The 17,724-nt window shown below is 61.2% G+C and overlaps 5 protein-coding genes across 5 annotated transcripts; 1 reads left to right on the forward strand and 4 right to left on the reverse strand.

Moving 5' to 3' along the window:
- Positions 1-778: 778 nt before the first annotated feature.
- TMEM109 (transmembrane protein 109) lies at positions 779-2,932 on the reverse strand. The gene is given in 5 exon segments (XM_064715388.1): positions 779-1,290; positions 1,369-1,471; positions 1,562-1,794; positions 2,588-2,806; positions 2,809-2,932. Coding segments are annotated over 5 exon segments (1,050 nt in total). The 3' UTR covers positions 779-919.
- Positions 2,775-6,818, forward strand: PRPF19 (pre-mRNA processing factor 19). Its single transcript, XM_064715387.1, has 16 exons — positions 2,775-2,940; positions 3,107-3,256; positions 3,488-3,564; positions 3,642-3,783; positions 3,874-3,947; positions 4,058-4,120; positions 4,206-4,247; positions 4,333-4,407; positions 4,531-4,606; positions 4,761-4,870; positions 4,996-5,151; positions 5,231-5,300; positions 5,591-5,676; positions 5,903-6,073; positions 6,169-6,274; positions 6,366-6,818. Exons 1-16 carry the CDS (start codon positions 2,922-2,924, stop codon positions 6,461-6,463), a joined length of 1,515 nt encoding a protein of 504 aa, XP_064571457.1. The 5' UTR covers positions 2,775-2,921; the 3' UTR covers positions 6,464-6,818.
- Positions 6,819-6,969: 151 nt separating this feature from the next.
- ZP1 (zona pellucida glycoprotein 1) lies at positions 6,970-11,147 on the reverse strand. The gene is made up of 12 exons (XM_064714922.1): positions 10,988-11,147; positions 10,676-10,797; positions 9,228-10,605; positions 8,989-9,132; positions 8,714-8,898; positions 8,427-8,524; positions 8,135-8,262; positions 7,876-8,065; positions 7,650-7,800; positions 7,329-7,413; positions 7,127-7,248; positions 6,970-7,037 (listed from the first exon to the last, which is right to left on the reverse strand). The coding sequence occupies exons 1-11, from the start codon at positions 11,145-11,147 to the stop codon at positions 7,130-7,132; spliced, it is 2,760 nt and encodes a 919-aa protein (XP_064570992.1). The 3' UTR covers positions 6,970-7,037; positions 7,127-7,129.
- Positions 11,148-12,363: 1,216 nt separating this feature from the next.
- LOC135448205 (acyl-coenzyme A amino acid N-acyltransferase 2-like) lies at positions 12,364-14,873 on the reverse strand. The gene is made up of 4 exons (XM_064713950.1): positions 14,784-14,873; positions 13,906-14,375; positions 13,224-13,426; positions 12,364-12,951 (listed from the first exon to the last, which is right to left on the reverse strand). The coding sequence occupies exons 2-4, from the start codon at positions 14,366-14,368 to the stop codon at positions 12,364-12,366; spliced, it is 1,254 nt and encodes a 417-aa protein (XP_064570020.1). The 5' UTR covers positions 14,369-14,375; positions 14,784-14,873.
- A 786-nt stretch (positions 14,874-15,659) lies between these two features.
- CCDC86 (coiled-coil domain containing 86) lies at positions 15,660-17,675 on the reverse strand. Its single transcript, XM_064713953.1, has 4 exons — positions 17,454-17,675; positions 17,007-17,136; positions 16,626-16,700; positions 15,660-16,018 (listed from the first exon to the last, which is right to left on the reverse strand). The coding sequence occupies exons 1-4, from the start codon at positions 17,645-17,647 to the stop codon at positions 15,899-15,901; spliced, it is 519 nt and encodes a 172-aa protein (XP_064570023.1). The 5' UTR covers positions 17,648-17,675; the 3' UTR covers positions 15,660-15,898.
- Between the last annotated feature and the right edge of the window lie 49 nt (positions 17,676-17,724).

A 17,724-nucleotide genomic window follows, 5' to 3' on the forward strand; every position in this document is an offset into this window, starting at 1 on the left:
TCCCCATTCCCAGCCCACTCCCCATTCCCAGCCCTGCTCCCCATTCCCCGCCCTGCTCCCCATTCTCATCCTCACCCCATTCCCCATTCCCATCCCTGCTCCCCATTCCGACCCTCATCCCATTCCCCATCCCCATCTCTGCTTTTCATCCTCTTCCTCATCCCCATCCCAATCCTCGCTCCTGATCCCATTCCCAGCCGCACCCAGCACCGGACACCCCAGGCCACATGGAGACCCCCGGAGCAGAGCAGGAGGGTGGGAATTCTTTCCCCAGCTGCCATCCATCTTTCCCTGTTTCACAAGGGACACTGGGGACATGGGAAGGACAAGGACATCCATGATGAGGGGCACGGAGAGAGTGGGAAGCACAGCAGGAACAGCTGGAGGGCGGTGGGATCCACCTTCCTCCTCTTCCTCCTCCTCCCCTCCCACTCTGAATGGACTGGGGGGCCGGCTTGAGCCTGACCCCCTTCCCCTGGGAAAGCAGCAGGGCCAGGCCGGATAAATCCGTCTTTATTCCAAACCACATTATCAAAACCGTTTAAAAAGCAGCTTAAAACCCAAAACCTGACAGTGAGGGGACCCCAAAACAAGCAGAGCCCCCGGGACGGGGAATGGGATCCCCTCTGCACCCCAAGCTGGCTGGGCTGGGCCAACATCCCTGGCGAGCAGGGAATGTGGGAGCTCTTCTCCCACTCTTGGGGCGTGAGGGGGCTTTTGGGGTGAAGGCACTTGTGGCACGTGTGGCAAGGCACGGCCCCTGATTCTGGGGCGCTCCCAGAGGGATGGGGGGCCCCCAGGACCCCTGGGAGAACCGGGAAGCAGAGCAGAGGGTGCAGGGGGCTCAGCAGAGCGGGGGGACACATGCTTGGGATGCTTGGGATGGTGGAGCCAAGCTTTGGGAAAGCTTCAGGGGGGCTCAATCCTCCCGGTTCCGGGGCCCCCCAAACTTCTGGCGCCGCCGCAGCTCCTCCACCTTCCACTCCAGGCTCTTGACGGCCGCATCCAGCCGGGCACTGGGATCTGGGGACCCCACCAGGCTGCCCAGGAAGGTGTAGAGCAGCCACAGGCCCAGCAGCATTCCCGCCTGCACCGTGGGGCTCTCCTGGGAAGCGGCCACGTGCAGGAAGGCTCCCAGGAAGAAGAAAAGCTTCAGGCCACGGAGCAGCGGGAGCAGCAGCCCTCGGAGCCGGGTCAGCACCCAGGATCCCAGCAGGGCGGCCACGGCCCACAGGAGCACCCTCTGCACTTCTCCAGGAGCCAGAGCCGCCGTTCGGACCAGCCGGTGGCCTGGGAATGGGATCTGGGGGTCAGCGGTGGCGCCAGGAATGGGGGCAGGAGCTGTCCCACGGGGTGAGCCCCACTCACCGTTGATGCTGGAGGCGGCCAGGAGATCCCCCAGGATCCCACAGAGCGTGCTCAGGGCTGCTGAGATTCCAGAGGAAACGATCCACAGGGTGGTGGAGAGGCTCTGCGGGGAAGGACGGGGATAACGGAGTGGGAAAATGTCGCATGTCCCTACACAAGGAGCTCCAGGGAAGGTTTGGGAATGGGATCCCACCTCTGCCACCACCCGCAGGGGCTGGTGTCCCACCCAGCTTTCCAGGGTGTCCCAAGTGGATCTTCCCAGCCGGAGCAGGAAGTCATCAGAGGTGGTGGTGTGTCCCCTGAATCCCTCCGGGCCATCCTTGGCTCCGTCCCCCACCGATCCCATGAGGAATGGGATCCACAGCAGCAGGGCCAGCAGGGCCCGGTGCCCCACGGCACTCCCCATCCTGGAACCCGGGATCTGTGGGGAAAGAGACACGTGAGGGTGCTGGGAAGAGGAAACCCTGCTGGTTTTGGGGTGCCCCAAGCAGCAAGGGGAGGCTGGAGGCCCCACAGCCCAGTTCCATGCCCCGCCTCGGCACAGGCCTGGGTGTCCCGGCTATTTTTGGGATCGACCAGAGTCAGCGGGACACAGCCAAGGGCACCGGGCCTGGCTGGGAAGGGGGGGCACCCCTTCCCAAAGGAGGGAGCGGGGTGTTCCGGGACGGGACACTGCCACCACTGCCACTCCCGAGACCCCCCCTGCTCCCCAATCCCCCCGGGATATCCCCAGTCCCAGTGTGTCCAGCCCCGCCCAGTTCCCCCCATTCCCCTGGAGCCCCCGATCGCCCCTGTGCCCGCCCCCCCTCCCCGGGCCCTCCACCCTCCACCCTCCACCCTCCACGATCCCCAAAATCCTCCCGCACTTCCCTGGATCTCCCCAATTCCCACTGGACCCCCAAGCCCCTCTGAGCGCACCCCACCCACATCTCCGAGGTGTCCGGGATCCCTCGGATACCCCCAGGATCCCCCCAGGCCCCTCTGTACCTACCTCCCACTGTCCCCCCCCCACTCCGCAGGATCCCCCCGGTTCCCCCGGGATCCCCCCCAGGAACCCCTCCCGCGGCTCCCTCATCCCGTCTATCCCCCTCTGGAGCGTCCCCGCCCATTCTCCCTCCATTTCCCTCCCAGCTTTCCCCAAATTTGCCCCAGTTTTGCCCGAATTCCGCCCCCCACCCCAGGGTCCCCCCCGACCCCCCCTCACCGGGGCTTCCCTGGGCTCCGCCGCGGGGCACGCCGGGAGTTGTAGTTCCCGGGAGGGCCGCGGGGCATGCCGGGAGCGGGGTCACCATGGCAACAGCCGGAGGCGGGCGGTGGTGCGCGGTGCACGCCGGGAAGCGCCGTTCCCGCCGGCGGGGGGAGCGCGGGGGATGCCGGGAGCGCTTCCGGTTCCGGCGGCGGCGGCGCCCGCGTGAGCGCTCGGGAGCGGCGCGGGGGCCGCGCGCGCCAACCGGAACCGGAACCGGGACCCCGGACCGGAAAGGAGAACCGGAAACAGCCTCGGAAGGGCAGCGGGGCCGTAACCGGAGAGCCGCGACCCCTCGGCCTCCGCCATGGCGCTCATCTGCTCCAGTGAGTGCGGAGAGAGAGCGGTCGCGGCAGTGCGGGCGGGGAGCGCTACCGAACGGGGGATCCCGGGCTGCGAGGCGGGGACAGCCGGGGTCACCGGGGGATCACCGGGCAGGGAATTCCCAAATCCCCGTTCCCGTCCCGGCCCATCTTCCCCTTTCCCCCGCAGTTTCCAACGAGGTCCCGGAGCACCCGTGTGTGTCGCCGGTGTCCAACCACGTGTACGAGCGGCGGCTGATCGAGAAATACATCGCGGAGAACGGCACCGACCCTGTCAACAACCAGCCGCTGTCCGAGGAGCAGCTCATCGACATCAAAGGTACCGGGAACGGGAACGGGCGTGGCAAAGGCTCTCCCGGGAAAAGCGGCTCTCCAGGGGGCGGGAATGGCGGTGCCCGAGGTGTTCTGGGGTTTGAGGTGCCAAACTCAGCTGTGGAGGCCGGGAAGGAGCGGGGTAAAGAAGGGATGGTGAAATGGGGAAGGAAAGGAATGGGAGTGCCGATCCATAGGGGTATCAGGCACACGGATGACCCGTCCATCTTTCCTGCAGTCGCGCACCCGATCCGCCCCAAGCCGCCCTCTGCCACCAGCATCCCGGCCATCCTGAAGGCCCTGCAGGACGAGTGGGTGAGTGAGCGCCGGGGGGGTTGCCGGGGTCGGGATGGTCCCGGTGCCATTCCCGGCTGACGGCGGTGCTCCCGCAGGATGCCGTGATGCTGCACAGCTTCACGCTGCGGCAGCAGCTGCAGACCACGCGCCAGGAGCTGTCCCACGCCCTGTACCAGCACGACGCCGCCTGCAGGGTCATCGCCCGCCTCACCAAGGAGGTCACAGCCGCCAGAGAAGGTGACACCAACACGGGGCATTTCCAGGAAGAAGCGCTGGGAAGTGCTTTATCTATCCTGGTTTTCCCCTAAACCTGTTGTGTTTCTGCAGCTCTGGCCACGCTGAAGCCTCAGGCCGGGCTCATCGTGCCCCAGGCGGTGCCATCAGCGCAGCCCAACGTGGCCGTGAGTCCCTGCTTTCCATCCCAGCCCTTTCCCTGCTCATTCCCAGCCCTTTTCCCACTCATTGCTCCCACATTCTCTCTCTGCATGTCCCTTCTGTCTGTGTCACGCAGGGTGCTGGCGAGGCCATGGATCTGGGAGAGCTGGCGGGAATGACCCCGGAGATCATCCAGAAGGTAGGAGCAGTGTTCCACGTGTTCCCCTCTCCATCTCCCCATCGCAGAATTCCTGCTCTGTGCCCACCCTCCTCTTGTTTTCCAGCTCCAAGACAAGGCCACGGTGCTGACCACGGAGCGTAAGAAGGTGAGTGACCTTCGCCAAGGATTTGGAGGCAGCTGGGATGTGCCGTGCTCCAGCCAAGGCTGATGTTTATCCCTGATTTTTCCAGAGGGGCAAGACGGTCCCGGAGGAACTGGTGAAGCCGGAGGAGCTCAGCAAGTACCGGCAGGTGGCCTCACATGTGGTGAGTGCCAGGCTGGGAAAGGACAGGGAAACTCCTATATGGAGCTGGGAATTGCATCTTGATTCCTTTTGGGAGGATTTTACTGCTTGTGGCAGTAATTTGGGATTCTCCTCTCTCACACAGGGGCTGCACAGCGCCAGCATCCCAGGAATTCTTGCCTTGGATCTGTGTCCTTCCGACACCAACAAGATCCTCACTGGTAAGGGAGCTTTCCTGGGGGTTTGCCACCAGGGAGTAGATCTCTTTCTCTGTGTTTTTGGGAGTTTGAAGGAGGACAAGGGACACGAGGCAGGTGGATTTGGGGTTGGTTGGCCCCACACTCCCATCCCAGCGCTTCCCGCTCGGTTTTCCAGGTGGAGCCGACAAAAACGTCATCGTGTTCGACAAGAGCTCGGAGCAGATCCTGGCCACGCTCAAGGGCCACACCAAGAAGGTCACCAGCGTCGTCTTCCACCCATCCCAGGTGCGTCTGGCTCTTCCCTCGCTCCCAGGATGCCTCAGGTCTGGATATCAGCACCCTCCTCTGCTGGGAGCTCTCAGAGAGGTGAATTATTCCCATGTGAACCTTCTGGTGTTGTCCTTGTGCAGGACTTGGTGTTCTCGGCCTCTCCCGACGCCACGATCCGGATCTGGTCCGTTCCCAACGCCTCCTGTGTGCAGGTGGTCCGTGCCCACGAGGGCTCCGTGACCGGGCTCAGCCTGCACGCCACGGGTGATTACCTGCTCAGCTCCTCGGATGACCAGGTGAATCCCTCCCCATCCCACAGATCCCACCTGTGCTTCCCACCCCTCCCATATCCAACGCTCTTCCTCTCTTCCCCAGTACTGGGCTTTCTCGGATATCCAGACCGGCCGGGTCCTCACCAAGGTGACGGATGAGAGCTCTGGATGTGGTAAGCCTTGGAGCTGGTTTTCCGCATTCTGGGCATCCCTTGGCTCTTGGAGTTCATGGGAACTCTTTTGGAGTGGTCTTGGTAGCTTTCCCAACCTTCCTAAGTCTTCCCAACCCTTCCAATCTCATCAACCTTATTGAGTGTTCCCAACTCTCAAAATGTTCCCAGCTCCCTTTATCTTCCCAAACCTGTGAGTCTCCCCAACCCTCTTGAGCCTTCCCAACCTTCCAGCTCTTCCCAACCCTCTTGGGAGTCATCCCAAGTGTCTGATTCTCCTGCTGTCTCCACAGCTCTCACCTGTGCGCAGTTCCACCCGGACGGGCTCATTTTTGGGACGGGAACGATGGATTCCCAAATCAAGATCTGGGATCTGAAGGTGAGGGCTAATGGAAATGTGCAGGAACAGGGGTTTGGGGCTGTCTGAGCTTGGTTTGGGGGTCAGTCCAAGGAGCAGGATTTTGAGGAATGTTTTTGGAGGTTTCTCCAAAAATCCCAAGGTTCCAGCTGCAGAGCAGCCGCTGGTGACGCCGTGACCACACAGGCCGGTTGGGAACGATGCCACATCCCAGCTCTGTGATTCCCTGTGCCCACCTTGTCCCCAGGAACGCACCAACGTGGCCAACTTCCCGGGACACTCGGGCCCCATCACCAGCATCGCCTTCTCCGAGAACGGATACTACCTGGCCACGGCAGCCGACGACTCCTCCGTCAAGCTCTGGGACTTGAGGAAGCTCAAGAACTTCAAGACGTTGCAGCTGGATAACAACTTTGAGGTGTGTGATGTCCCTCTCTGCACCAGGGGTTGTGGCATCCCAGAAAAGCCTTTTTGGAAGCTTTTTCAATGCCTTGTTGTGATTCTTCTCCGCAGGTGAAATCCCTGATTTTCGACCAGAGCGGGACCTACCTGGCGCTGGGCGGGACTGATGTCCAGATCTACATCTGCAAGCAGTGGACAGAGATCCTCCACTTCACAGGTGAGAGGCTCTGGGAATCATGGTAGTGGCTAGGGCAGGAATGGGACAAATCTACTCGGAATTGTGACCATGGATTGTTTTCTGTCCCCAGAGCACAGTGGTCTGACCACAGGAGTGGCCTTTGGCCACCATGCCAAGTTCATCGCTTCCACAGGCATGGACCGGAGCCTCAAGTTCTACAGCCTGTAGCCCTGGAAGTGGGGCTGGAAGTTTTTGGGATTGGGGCTGGGAGGTGGGTGGGATGTGGGGATTATCCAGGTGGGATTATCAAGCTCCCCTGTTGTAGCTGTCAGTGTAAGGGAAGTCAGACATTGCCTTCCCCGTGCTCCATGGATTTATTGTTTAGTTTTTTTCCCAAATTCTGTGTGTTTTCCTTTAGATTGTTTTGTGCTTGTAACTGGTTTGACAAAAAAACCCAATCCTGGTGCTGGTGAAAGTTAGAGGCCGGGATGTGTGGAAGGCAGGAGGGAGGGAAGGGAAGACTGTGCAGTTTTGTAAGCAGTTACTTAGTTTCAGTATGGAAATAAAGAATTATTCCCTGTCATCCCAGCTGGAAAAGGTTCCTGTGAAGGGCTGGGGTGTAGTAGGGTGGGATTTGGGGGGGGGGGGGGGGTCTGTGGCTGCTGCCATCTTGGGAATGGGGATGAGGGTCCCCCTTTCCTCCCCTCCAAAGGACAAACCACACTTAGAGCCGTGTTTTGCACTGGTTTTATTTTTCCAGCTTTCCCAGAGACATCCAATAGCATCCAGGTAGAGGCTGGAGCTGGAAGGAGGAAGAGGGGGAAGAGATAATTCAGAGGGATGAAGGGGTGTTTGGGATGAAGGGGTTTTTAGGGAGCAGAAGGCACTCACCCCTCAGCCTCTCTGCTGAGTTCCCCCTCTCTTGGGGGCCTCAGGAAACACAACACATCCCTGGGATGTGACTGTCCCCACGCTGTCACCTGTGCTCCTGTCCCCTGGAGACCTCCGTGCTCCTGTGGGGAGCAGCAGGTTGGCTTGGGAAGAAGGGGACACGTAGAGACCTTCCCAAATCCCTGCAGGCTCCCAGACTCACGTGAGGGCACTCCCAGCTGGCAGGAGGGCCGGCAGGGCTCTGGCTGGGCCAGGTGGCACACGGAGGCGCTGCAGGAGATGTACACCTGGGAGCCACAGGAATGCCAGCCTCACCTGGGGATCCCCACAAAGGCTCCCCGAGCCTGAAGAGACTCCCAAAAAGCATCCCCAAGTTTTGAGGAACCTCCCAAAACAGCGTGAGCTTCCCAACAGGAAAGGATTGTGGGCAGCTCAGTGCTGGAGTGAGTCTGGGGGTGTTGGGATGAGAGATTCCCAACACTGAGGCATTCCCAACACATGGATTAAGGAGGATCCCCCTCACCTCCCCCTCCAGCACAGCCATTTTGGGGGGCTCCACAAAGGCAAAGGTGGAGATGACAAAGCGCTGGTAGTGGCTGGGGAAGGGCAGCTCCGGAGAGGCCGGACCCATCGGAATCAACCGTGTCCTGTAGTTGTCCCCTTGGAAGGGACACCTGGGCGGGAAACAAGGACACTGTGTCAGCACAGTGACCACCTTCACTTCCATCTTCCCATCCTTTTCCACTCACCCTTCCACCAGGATGGGCCACTGGGGCTGGGATGTGGCGTGGGAGCCAGGGGAGGCCCAGCAGTGGTGCAGCACCAGCACCAAATTGGGATCTGTCTTCTGGAGCAGCCGGACTTCCACGTAAATGGGGTCTCGGAGCACCCTCACCAGGGGGAAGTCACCCACAGCGTGGTAGGAGCTGTAGGATTCGTCTGTGGGAATGTTGGGAGGGGTTGAGCAGGATGGGGAGCGGGATGGGGAGCGGGATAGGGAGCACTCACCGGTGGCAATGCGCAGCTGGAGCGCCAGCGGGCCCAGCATGGCCAGGGGGGCCGATGTGGGGGGCACGGCCACCTCCACTCCCAAGGGAAGGAGGTCACTGGAGTTGTAGATGCACCGAGCTCGGAGACTAGGGAAAAGAGAGAGAGAAAGGTGGGAGACTCCCAAATCCTCCATCAGCCCCTCAGCCCAAGGTGTGGGGACACCACCAGGGATGCAGCAGGAGCGAGGGTTGGTTTGATCCAAGGGGGAATCCAGGCTCCCTGCCTCGATTTCTCCACCCTCTTCCCTTACATGTAGACGCTGTCCCGAGTGACGGAGCCACGGGGGGATCCCTGGACGTCGATGGTGGAGATCAGCTGGTTCTCATAGACCAGCGTGTCCCCGATCACCTGTGCAGGGAACACCAGAATGGGAAACATCCTGGGGCATGCACGGATCAGGATTTGAGGCAGGAGGCAGCATGTGGGTGAGTTTTTCCTTGAAATTTTGGAGGGACTGGGAGCATCCTGGGGACACTTCTATCCTGGAGTGACCCCGCCGTGCCCACCTGGGGGTTCTCCGGGTTTTTCCTGCCCTACCTGGACGGTGGTGCCGCAGTGGGTGACCGGGAAGCGGAACATGACGAAGGCCTCGGACACGTGGCGGGGCTCGCACCCCGCCTGGCCGCCGGCCACCCGCACGGTGTCCAGGTTGTACGGCAGGGCCACCATTCCCCGCGGCACCACCAGCACAAAGTGTCCCTCCAGCAGGCACTGCACGGTGGCTGCGACACCACGGAGAGGCTCCGTCACTCTGAGCACCCTCTCCCGGCGCCGGGAAGGGATTTTGGGACGTGCCCTCGGGGTATCCCTACCGGTATTCCCGTAATAGCAGGGTGTGGTGCGGTCCGTGTCGTCGTAGCAGCATCCCGCCTGCAGGCACGCATCCCGTCCCTGCGGAGCCACGCACGGCATGCGGCCCACCGGCACCTGGCACTGCTCCCGGGTCAGCTGCGTTCCTGCGGGAAGCACAGGGGACACAGCAGGAATGTGGGTTCAAAAAGTGCCTCGAGGCCGTTTCCCTTTGTCCCAGCATCCCAGCTTCCTGCCTTACCTGCCCCCGGCGAGGGGTAGAAGAGCGCTGTGGGCTGCAGCAGGCTGGGCTGGGTGTGAATCCCAGGATGCAGCAATCCAGGCTGGGGCCGCAGCCCAGGGAGTCCCAGGCCAGGCTGGGGCTCAGCCTGGGGTCCAGGGCTGATGAAACCTGGCCAGGATGAGAGTCCTGGGTGCACCAAAGCTGGGCTGGGATGGAGCAGCCCAGCATGGCCTGGGAACACGGCTTGGGAGTTGGAGGGATGATTGGGACGAGATATTCCTTGCTGGTTTAGGGGCTGACCTCCCGGGAGCTGGAATCCTGCTGGAGTCTGGGCACCAGTGGAGGTCAAGCCAGGCTGGTTGGGGGATACAAACCCTGGGCGAATCCCTGGTTGGTTTTGACCCCCAGGATGAATTTGGGATACAGACCCGGGGCGAATCCCTGGTTGGTTTTGACCCCCAGGATGAATTTGGGATACAGACCCAGGGCGAATCCCTGGTTGGTTTTGACCCCCAGGATGAATTTGGGATACAGACCCAGGGCGAATCCCTGGTTGGTTTTGACCCCCGTGATGCAGCATCCCAGGCTGGTTGTGGGATACAGATACTGGACGAATGCCTGGTTGGGTTTGACCCACAGAATGCATCATCCCAGGCTGATGTTGGGATACAGGCCCTGGGCGAATCCCTGGCTGGTTTTGACCCACAGAATGCGTCATCCCAGGCCGATTTGGGGATACAGACCCTGGACGAATCCCAGGCTGGTTGTGGGATGCAGACCCTGGGCGAATCCCTGGTTGGTTTTGACCCCCAGCATGCATCATCCCAGGTTGGTTTTGGGTTCCAGACCCTGGGCGAATCCCAGGCTGGTTTTGGGATACTGACCCTGGACGCAGGTGCCCCGGCTGGCTCTGCCCCCCGTGATGCCCCAAACTGGGATGGTTTTGGGATACAAGCACTGGGTGAAGGAACTCTGGCTGGCTCTGCCCCCCAGGCTGGGGGGGCTGCACTGCTGGGTGGAAGAAGCTTCCCTGGACTGGGTTGACAGGATGAACCCCAGCAGGCTTGGACAGAAGCCCTGAGTGGGCTGGGTTGGAATTGTGGTGGATTCCGGGAAGCACTGGGCTGGGCTGGTACTGTCCCACTGCGTGAACCTGCTCCACAAGATCTTGGGCTGAGAAGTGGGATCCCGTGAGGGTGAGGGAGGACCCCGAGACCTGGTGCAGGCCGGTGTGGGAGAACAGCGTTGGGCTGTCCCGGCTCGTCCCCTGGGTTCCATCTGGGAGCGCCTCAGAGCCACCTGGCTTGGGGCAGGTCATGTTGACCTCGTAGGAGGTGACGGGGATCCCGCTGGACAGCAGCTCCTCCAGCTGCACCCGCAGGACGTAGCGGTTCTCCTGAGGGGGACACGAGGGACGGTCACCCCCATCCTGCTGGAGGGGACCGTGGAGGGGACAGGAGCGTCACCTTGAACAGGACGTGGCAGCCCTTGTAGCCAGAGGAGAAGATGACAGAGCCGTCCTCCCTGGAATTCAGCCAGTGGAGGCAGATGGAGCAGTTGGCCACGTCAAAGCGGGAGCCAAACTCGTCTGGAGGGACACCATGGATACAGGGATGTGACACATCCATGTGCGTGGAAACCCCCCGGGCAGCAGCACCAGCTCATCCAAGCCCTTGGGCTTATCCCATTGGGACACCATCAGCACAGAACACTCCAGGGCTGAGGGGAGTCCCAGAGAAATCCAGCACCCAAGAGAATCCAGGGAGGCCCCCACTCACCCAGAACCTTGAAGCGGACGGTGCGGCCATGGGGCGGGAAGACCAGGAGCTGCATTCCCAACTCTCCGCAGTCGTGGCGGTACTGCAGCCGTGCCACAGTGGCTCTGGGCCACGGGGACAGGAGGAAGAGGAGCAGGAGGAAGGAGCAGCTCCGTCCCATGGCTGCGACACGGATGGAGCACAGGGCTCTGCGGTGTGGATTTATATCCGGATGGCTGGGATGTGGGGGGGGATCAGGATCAGCTGATCCCGTGGGATGAGCTCTGCCCAGGGCTCCTCGCTCCCCTGCCACCAGTGACCTCAGTGCCCCAGCCCTGTGGTCACCTCCTGTGGCTGTGTCACGGTGACCAGGGACTAACCGAGCTTATCCCACACTTGGAGGCTGTCCCAGAGAACAGGGAATGGAACTGGTGCCAGGCGGGATGCCCAGATGGATCAAGTTATCCAGGGGGAAAGGAGAAGGCTGGTGTGTGCCCACCTCCCCAGAGCTAGTGGGGACAGCAGTGACATTTGGACACGCCACTCCTGGAATAGCCATGGGACCAGAGGACACAGTGGCACGGTCCCAGTGATGCCTGAGAGGTTGGAAATCAGCCAGTTACCCCAAATCCCTGCTGTGCCCTGTTTGTGCCCTGCTGGCAGTGCCACAGGGAATCCAAAGTCCTCCCTGTGCATTCCCTGTGCCTACCTTTCCCCAAGTTTCAGTTCTGAGATTTATCTTTACTGCAGATTACACCGCATCACCCCTTCCCGGAGTGACAGTCACTACCACTCCCTGTCCCATGCCCTGGGTGTGGGAACTGGGTCACACCAGCTCCCAGGAGCACAGGGATCCCGGCCAGAGGAGCCAGGGGCTGGATGTGATTCCCTCAAACCTCCTCTGGAAGTGGGGGCAGCTGCAGAGAGAGCAGTGTGGCCCCAGAGCCATGGCTGGGCTGATATATGGCCAATATATGTTCTATATGTGCCCCATATATGTCTTGTATAAATGTCTATACATAAAAGATATATATATATAGGTCAAGTATCTATTTTATAGTTGTGCTATATATGTCAAATATATGTCTGGGCTGTCTGTTCTACATGTTCCATATGTATCCAATATATATCCTGTATATATGTCCAATATACAGCTAATATATATCCAACATATCTATCCCATACGTCCAATATACATCCTATATATATATCTGATGTATGTCCCATATGTATCCAACATATATCTCATGTATCTCCCAGATATCTCCAACCAATCTCCCCAATCTGTGTCCAACCTTTGTCCCACACATCATCCCCCAGGAGCACAGGCAGCAGCCACCAGTGGAGACACTTTATTCCCCAACAGTGACAATCCCACCACCCCTTCTCCCCACCCCTCACAGCTTCATGGCAGCAACCGAGCCCAGATGGAGCTCCAAGAACTGCAGGATCTCCTGCCAGGAATGTTCCTGTGCCCGGGCGTGGGCCTGGAGCTCTCCCCCCCAGGCCACGGGTTTGGGGGTGCCGCGGATGGCGGAGTTGCTGCACAGGGGGGACCCGGGGGGCTCGATCAGGTGCCCGGCACCGGGGTAGGACAGCACCCGGCCGCTCTCCGGCGGCATCCGCGCCAGGGCCAGCTCGGCGAAGAGCTTGCTGTTGAAGCTGCGGTCGGCCTCTCCCACCACAAACAGCACCTTGCCCCGGATCCTCTCCACTGGGATGGCCGAGGCGCGGTGCGCGGCGTCCCGGGGGTCGTCGAAGATGGCCGAGTTGTCCATGGCTCCCACCTCGGTGAACAGGACGCGCTCGGTGTGGTAGGGGATGGCCGGGATGCGCAGCTCCTTGTAGAGCAGCGGGTTTCCGTACAGGAAGCTCGTGCCGTTGATCCACACCGTGGCCGCCACCTGTGGCAGGAAGGTGGCCATGGCCAAGGCCACCTCCGCGCCTTTGGAAACGCCCACCACGCCCAGGCCGGGGCCTCGGACCTGAAGGAAGAGGAAATGGAGCCAGCTGGGATAATATACGGGGATAATACATTTACTGGGACATCCCTGGGGGCCAGGACAAGGGGGATATCCTCATGGGATACCGCCCAGTCCCTGGGACATAACCCCTGGTCACCTGGACATCCCACTCACCAGGATGAGGATGTCCCCAGGACAATCCCTGGTCACCCGGACGTCCTGCTCACCAGGTTGCCCCCAATCCCCAGTCCATCCTGGCTGACAGGTGCCTTTCTCCACACTCCAGGACTCACCTTGGGATGCCGGAGGAGCAGCTCAGCCGCTTCCTCGAAATATTCCAGGTCCAGCTGGGCCAGGACTCGGGGCAGGTCGTCGTAGGCGAAGAAGGCAAGGGCCAGCACGGCAAAGCCCCGGCTGGCCAAGAGCCCTGCCCGGAACTCAATCAGGCCCCCCGCACCCCCAAACAGGTCAATGACTCCGGGGAAGGGGCCTGGACCTGTGGGAAGACAGGGAGAATGCCAGGGATAGGGAGCCACCCATGCTGTCCTGCATCCCGGAGGTTCCATGGCTGGGCATCCCAGAGGGCATAAGGTCCAGTGTCCTGGGTGTCCCAAGATCCTAAGGTTTGATATCTCAAGGATCCTGAGGCTGAACAACCCAGGAATGCCAACCTTGGGCATTCCAGGGGTCCTGAGGTTTGCTAGTCCAGGGCTTCCAGGACTGGACAACCCAGGAATCTCATGGTTTAGCATCCCAGGGATCCCAGTGTTGTTTCCCACGGGTCCCAGTGTTTGGCATCTCCAGAATCCCAAGGCTCAGTATCAGTACCCAGAGCTCCCAAGGTCCAGTATCCCAAGGGAATACTGGTTGGGTATCCCAGGGGTCCTAAGGCTGGGCACCAAAGGGCTTCCAAGAACACACACCCTGCCAGTCCCTGGGTTTGATATCCCGAATTCCCTGCTGCCCAGTGCTCACCAGGAGGCAGGAACAGGGCGCCACGGACCCTTCCCTCGCGGATGGGCACCCGCTGCACTCCGGGGCCCACGTACCAGCGCTCGGCCTCGCAGGATGCCAGCGGCTGCTCCCGCGGATCCGTGCCCAGGCTGAGCCCGTCCCACACCTCCAGCCGCACGCGGAAGGGGCTGCCGGCCACATCCCGCTTCACCAGCCGCCGGAACAGCGTGTCGGGCTGCAGGAACCACAGGAGCCCCATGGGCCAGAGCCCGGAGTAGCTGCCCCCCAGGGCGGCGTGGAGCCCGGGATCCACCTCTCCCGCTCCATCAGCGCGGAAAAAGGCGCGGGATTGGAAGCACTCGCCCTGCTCGTCCTTCAGCCAGGCCCGGAGCGTGACCAGCTGGGATGGGGACAGTCCCCGCACACGGATCTGCACGGGCCGGTCGGCCAGCGAGGACTGCGGCGTCACCGTCACCTCCACCATGGTGCACCTGGGAATGGGAATCAGCCCGAGTGTCCCACAGGGATTGCCATGCCCAGGAGGGGAATGGTGGCAGGGGCCTGTCCCCAGGGATCCTCACAGGAGAACCCCAGGTTGGGGTTTGTGATCCAGATAGTTCTGCTAGCATCCTGCTATCCCATATACCCCCATCCCATCGTGGTCCCTGTCCCTTCTGTCCTGGTCCTTGTCCCCTCTTTCCCTGGCTCCCACCTTCCATGATTCCCCTCCTCTGCTTCCCTGTCCTCATCCCCTCCCTTCCTCACCCCCTCCCCACCCTCTGATCCCAACCCCTGCTCCGAAACTCACCCAGCAGCCGGGACACCCCTTTTCCCTGTGTCTCCCAGCCCCGCCATTCCCAGCCCCCACTGTCCCCCCTCCTTATCCTCCTCCTGCCCACCCTGGAGCCGGAGCAGGGTGGGGATCCAGGGGCTCGGAGCCCCCCGGTGCTGTGTGCACCCCGCTCCCGTCCTGTGCAGCACGGCAGGCTGGGAACTGGGATGTTGGCCCCGGTCCAGCCCTGGGAGGAGACTCGTGGTTCTCGTGGTCCTCCCACACCCGTGACAGCAGGAAATCGGCCCCCAAGGGCCCGAGCTTCCCCTTCTCTTACCCCGCTGGGCACAGCCTGGGCCGTGGGCTCTGCACAGGGAAAGGCTTGAGGATTCCTTGGAAATCATTAACCCGGGAATGGCGAGGGCAGAGCCCTCCTGCCCCATGACCCCGTGCCTGCCTGGCACCAGCCACACCCCGAAATTCCTGTCAGTCCCCACTTTCCCTGTGGCACCTCCCCACTCCTGCACACGGGTGGGACACACCTCGTTCCAATTCAGGGCCACTCCCAAAATGGCCACCCCAGCATGAAGCTCCAGGGCTCCATATTCCCATCCCAGGGCTCCATGCTGATTCCTGCAATTCCATTTTCCACCCAGTGCACCCCTTTGTCCCCCCATCCCAGCTCAGAGCCACATCCCTCCCCAGGAATGCAGAAAGGGGTGTCCATGGACCAAGAAAAATCAGGAATGTTAAGAAATCTACGTGGATTTCCAACTTCCAGGCCCTGCTAAATTCCCGGCGTTGCCCCCAGAGAAGGGTGTGTGACACCATGCCCCCTTCCTTGCTGACACGTTCTGGGGCTCATTCCCAACAGGAATTCCCTCCTTGGAGCAAGGAGAACTGCAAGAAACGAGGGGCCATGGCACACTCAAATCCTAGGAATGCCTTAGGGAAGGGCCCCAGCAGGAGCCCTCAATCCCCAGAGCCACTGGAGGCGGATCTGTCTCAGTTCCTTTTCATTTTTATAAGAACAAGGCAAATGTGGGAAAGCAAAGTTCTGTTCCAGCTTCCAGCACCGCCCGCATCCTGATTCCACAGGGGGAATCCCACAGTTGGTGCCTGTGGAAAGCACCCCCCCAGCTCTGTCCCGTCGTTTGTCCAACACTGAGGGTCCTGGCAGCAATTCCAGCCTGGCAAGCTGAGGAGAAGCCCCTGGGGAGGAGCAGGATCCCAAATCCTGCCTCATTCCGTGGCTGTGCTGCGCCTCACGGGCGTCTTCTGGAGCAGCGCCAGCGTGTCCCGCTTCTCCACCCGCCTCAGCTGCTTCTTCCTGGCCCTCTTCAGCTTCAGGGGGTTCCGGATCTGGGAAACGGGAAAGGAGAGGAGATCCCATGGAATCACAGGATGCTGGAATGCTTTGGGTTGGAAGGGACCCCAGGGATGATCCAGCTCCCCGCCTGGCCGTGGGCAGGGACACTTTCCAGTGGTGCAGGGTGCTCCAAGCCCTGTCCTGGAGCACTTCCAGGAATGGAGCAGAGTGTGGGAATGAGGCAGGATGGGCATGGAGGGCTCCCAGCCTCCCAGCACCTTCAGGATCTAGGAAGGGATTTATCCCAAAACTAACCCCATCCTCACCCACAGGTGAGGTCTTTGCCCCATCCACCCGAGCTCCCAGGTCTCTTCCCAATGGAAAAGCCACAAATTCCCCACATGGATCCCCACCAGTGCAGCATTTTCCTCACTCCATCACATCGCCCCATTATCCCTGAGTTCTGGTGCTCCCCAGCTTGGGAGAACACAGGGAACACGCTTCCAGCATGCCTGGCTTTACTGGGAATCTCCCAGTCATCCCAGGCTCCTCCAAAGACAAAGACAGGGAGAGGAACTGGAGCAAACTGGAGGCTGATCCATGGGGGCTGGAGGCTGTGGGGTGCTCCAGAGCTGTTCCCAGCTGGCACAGGGGACTCACCACTTGGACAATCTCGGCTTTCCGCTCGTTTTCCAGGCGCCGCTTCAGGTTCTCCTCCCGCCGCCGCTTCTTTTCCTGTGGGAGCAGCAACACAACATTCCCTGAGCATCCCTTCCCCTGGGATTAAACCCAAAGCCCAGCCAAGTGTGAAATCTGTCATTCCAGCAGCTTTTCCACCTCGGGTGAGGCTGGAATTGACCTGGGGGTTTATTCCGAGTCAGTGACTTGGGGCATGTGACCACCAGTCACATTTGGCACCAGGACAGGGAATTCTCCACCCCTTTCCCTGGGCTCTGCCACAGCTCTGAGGCCCGGGAAAAGGGCAGAGAATGGGATTGTGCTTGGGAAAGATGGGAATTCTGAGCTCCCGAGCCCCATTACCTCCTTCTCCCTCTGCTTGGCTTCCTCCAGCTGCCGTGCCAGATCCCGGACCAGCTTCCTCTCCTGCCTCTCCTTCATTTTCCGTGCCCAGGAGCTGCGGAGCGCCTTGTCCTGGATCATGTGGGAGAACCTGCGCGAGCACACGGGAGGCGCTGGATCCCCAAATAGCCGGGGATGCAGCCGGGGCCACTCCAGCTCCTCTCCAGAGTTCCATGAACCTCCGCCAAGCGCGGAGCATCCCACGGCATCCTCAGCATCCCCTCCAAGTCATCCCAGCCACCTCTGGATCCTTCCTAAAGCCCATGGATACCTCCGGAACCCCCTCACAAGGCCCAAACAACCCTGTCCCCCTCAAAATTCCCCCAGACCACATGACCCCCCCACAGAGCCCTTCTGGAGCCCAGAGTCCCCCAAGAACTGCCCCTCATTCCCCGCCTCCCTTCCCACCTCTTCTTCCCGGGATCCTTCCACACGCGTCCCGACTTGGGCTTGCCCCGGGGGATGGTGATCACCGCCTCCTGCCGCTTCTTGCCGCCTTTCCGCCGCCGCCGAGCCGCGGTCGGAGCCGGAGCCGCGGCGGCCCCGCTGGGCCCCTCGGGGGTCGCTCCCGGTGCCGGGGTCCCCCCGTTCTCCCCCTCCATGATCCACGCGGCCCCGCGGCGTCGCGGAGATGACGTCAGAGCGGCGATGGCCGCAGGAGCGCGAAGCCAGAGCGCCT

The sequence above is a fragment of the Zonotrichia leucophrys genome, chromosome 5 (assembly GCF_028769735.1).
Source record: "Zonotrichia leucophrys gambelii isolate GWCS_2022_RI chromosome 5, RI_Zleu_2.0, whole genome shotgun sequence".
NCBI classification, from domain to species: Eukaryota; Metazoa; Chordata; class Aves; order Passeriformes; family Passerellidae; genus Zonotrichia; species Zonotrichia leucophrys.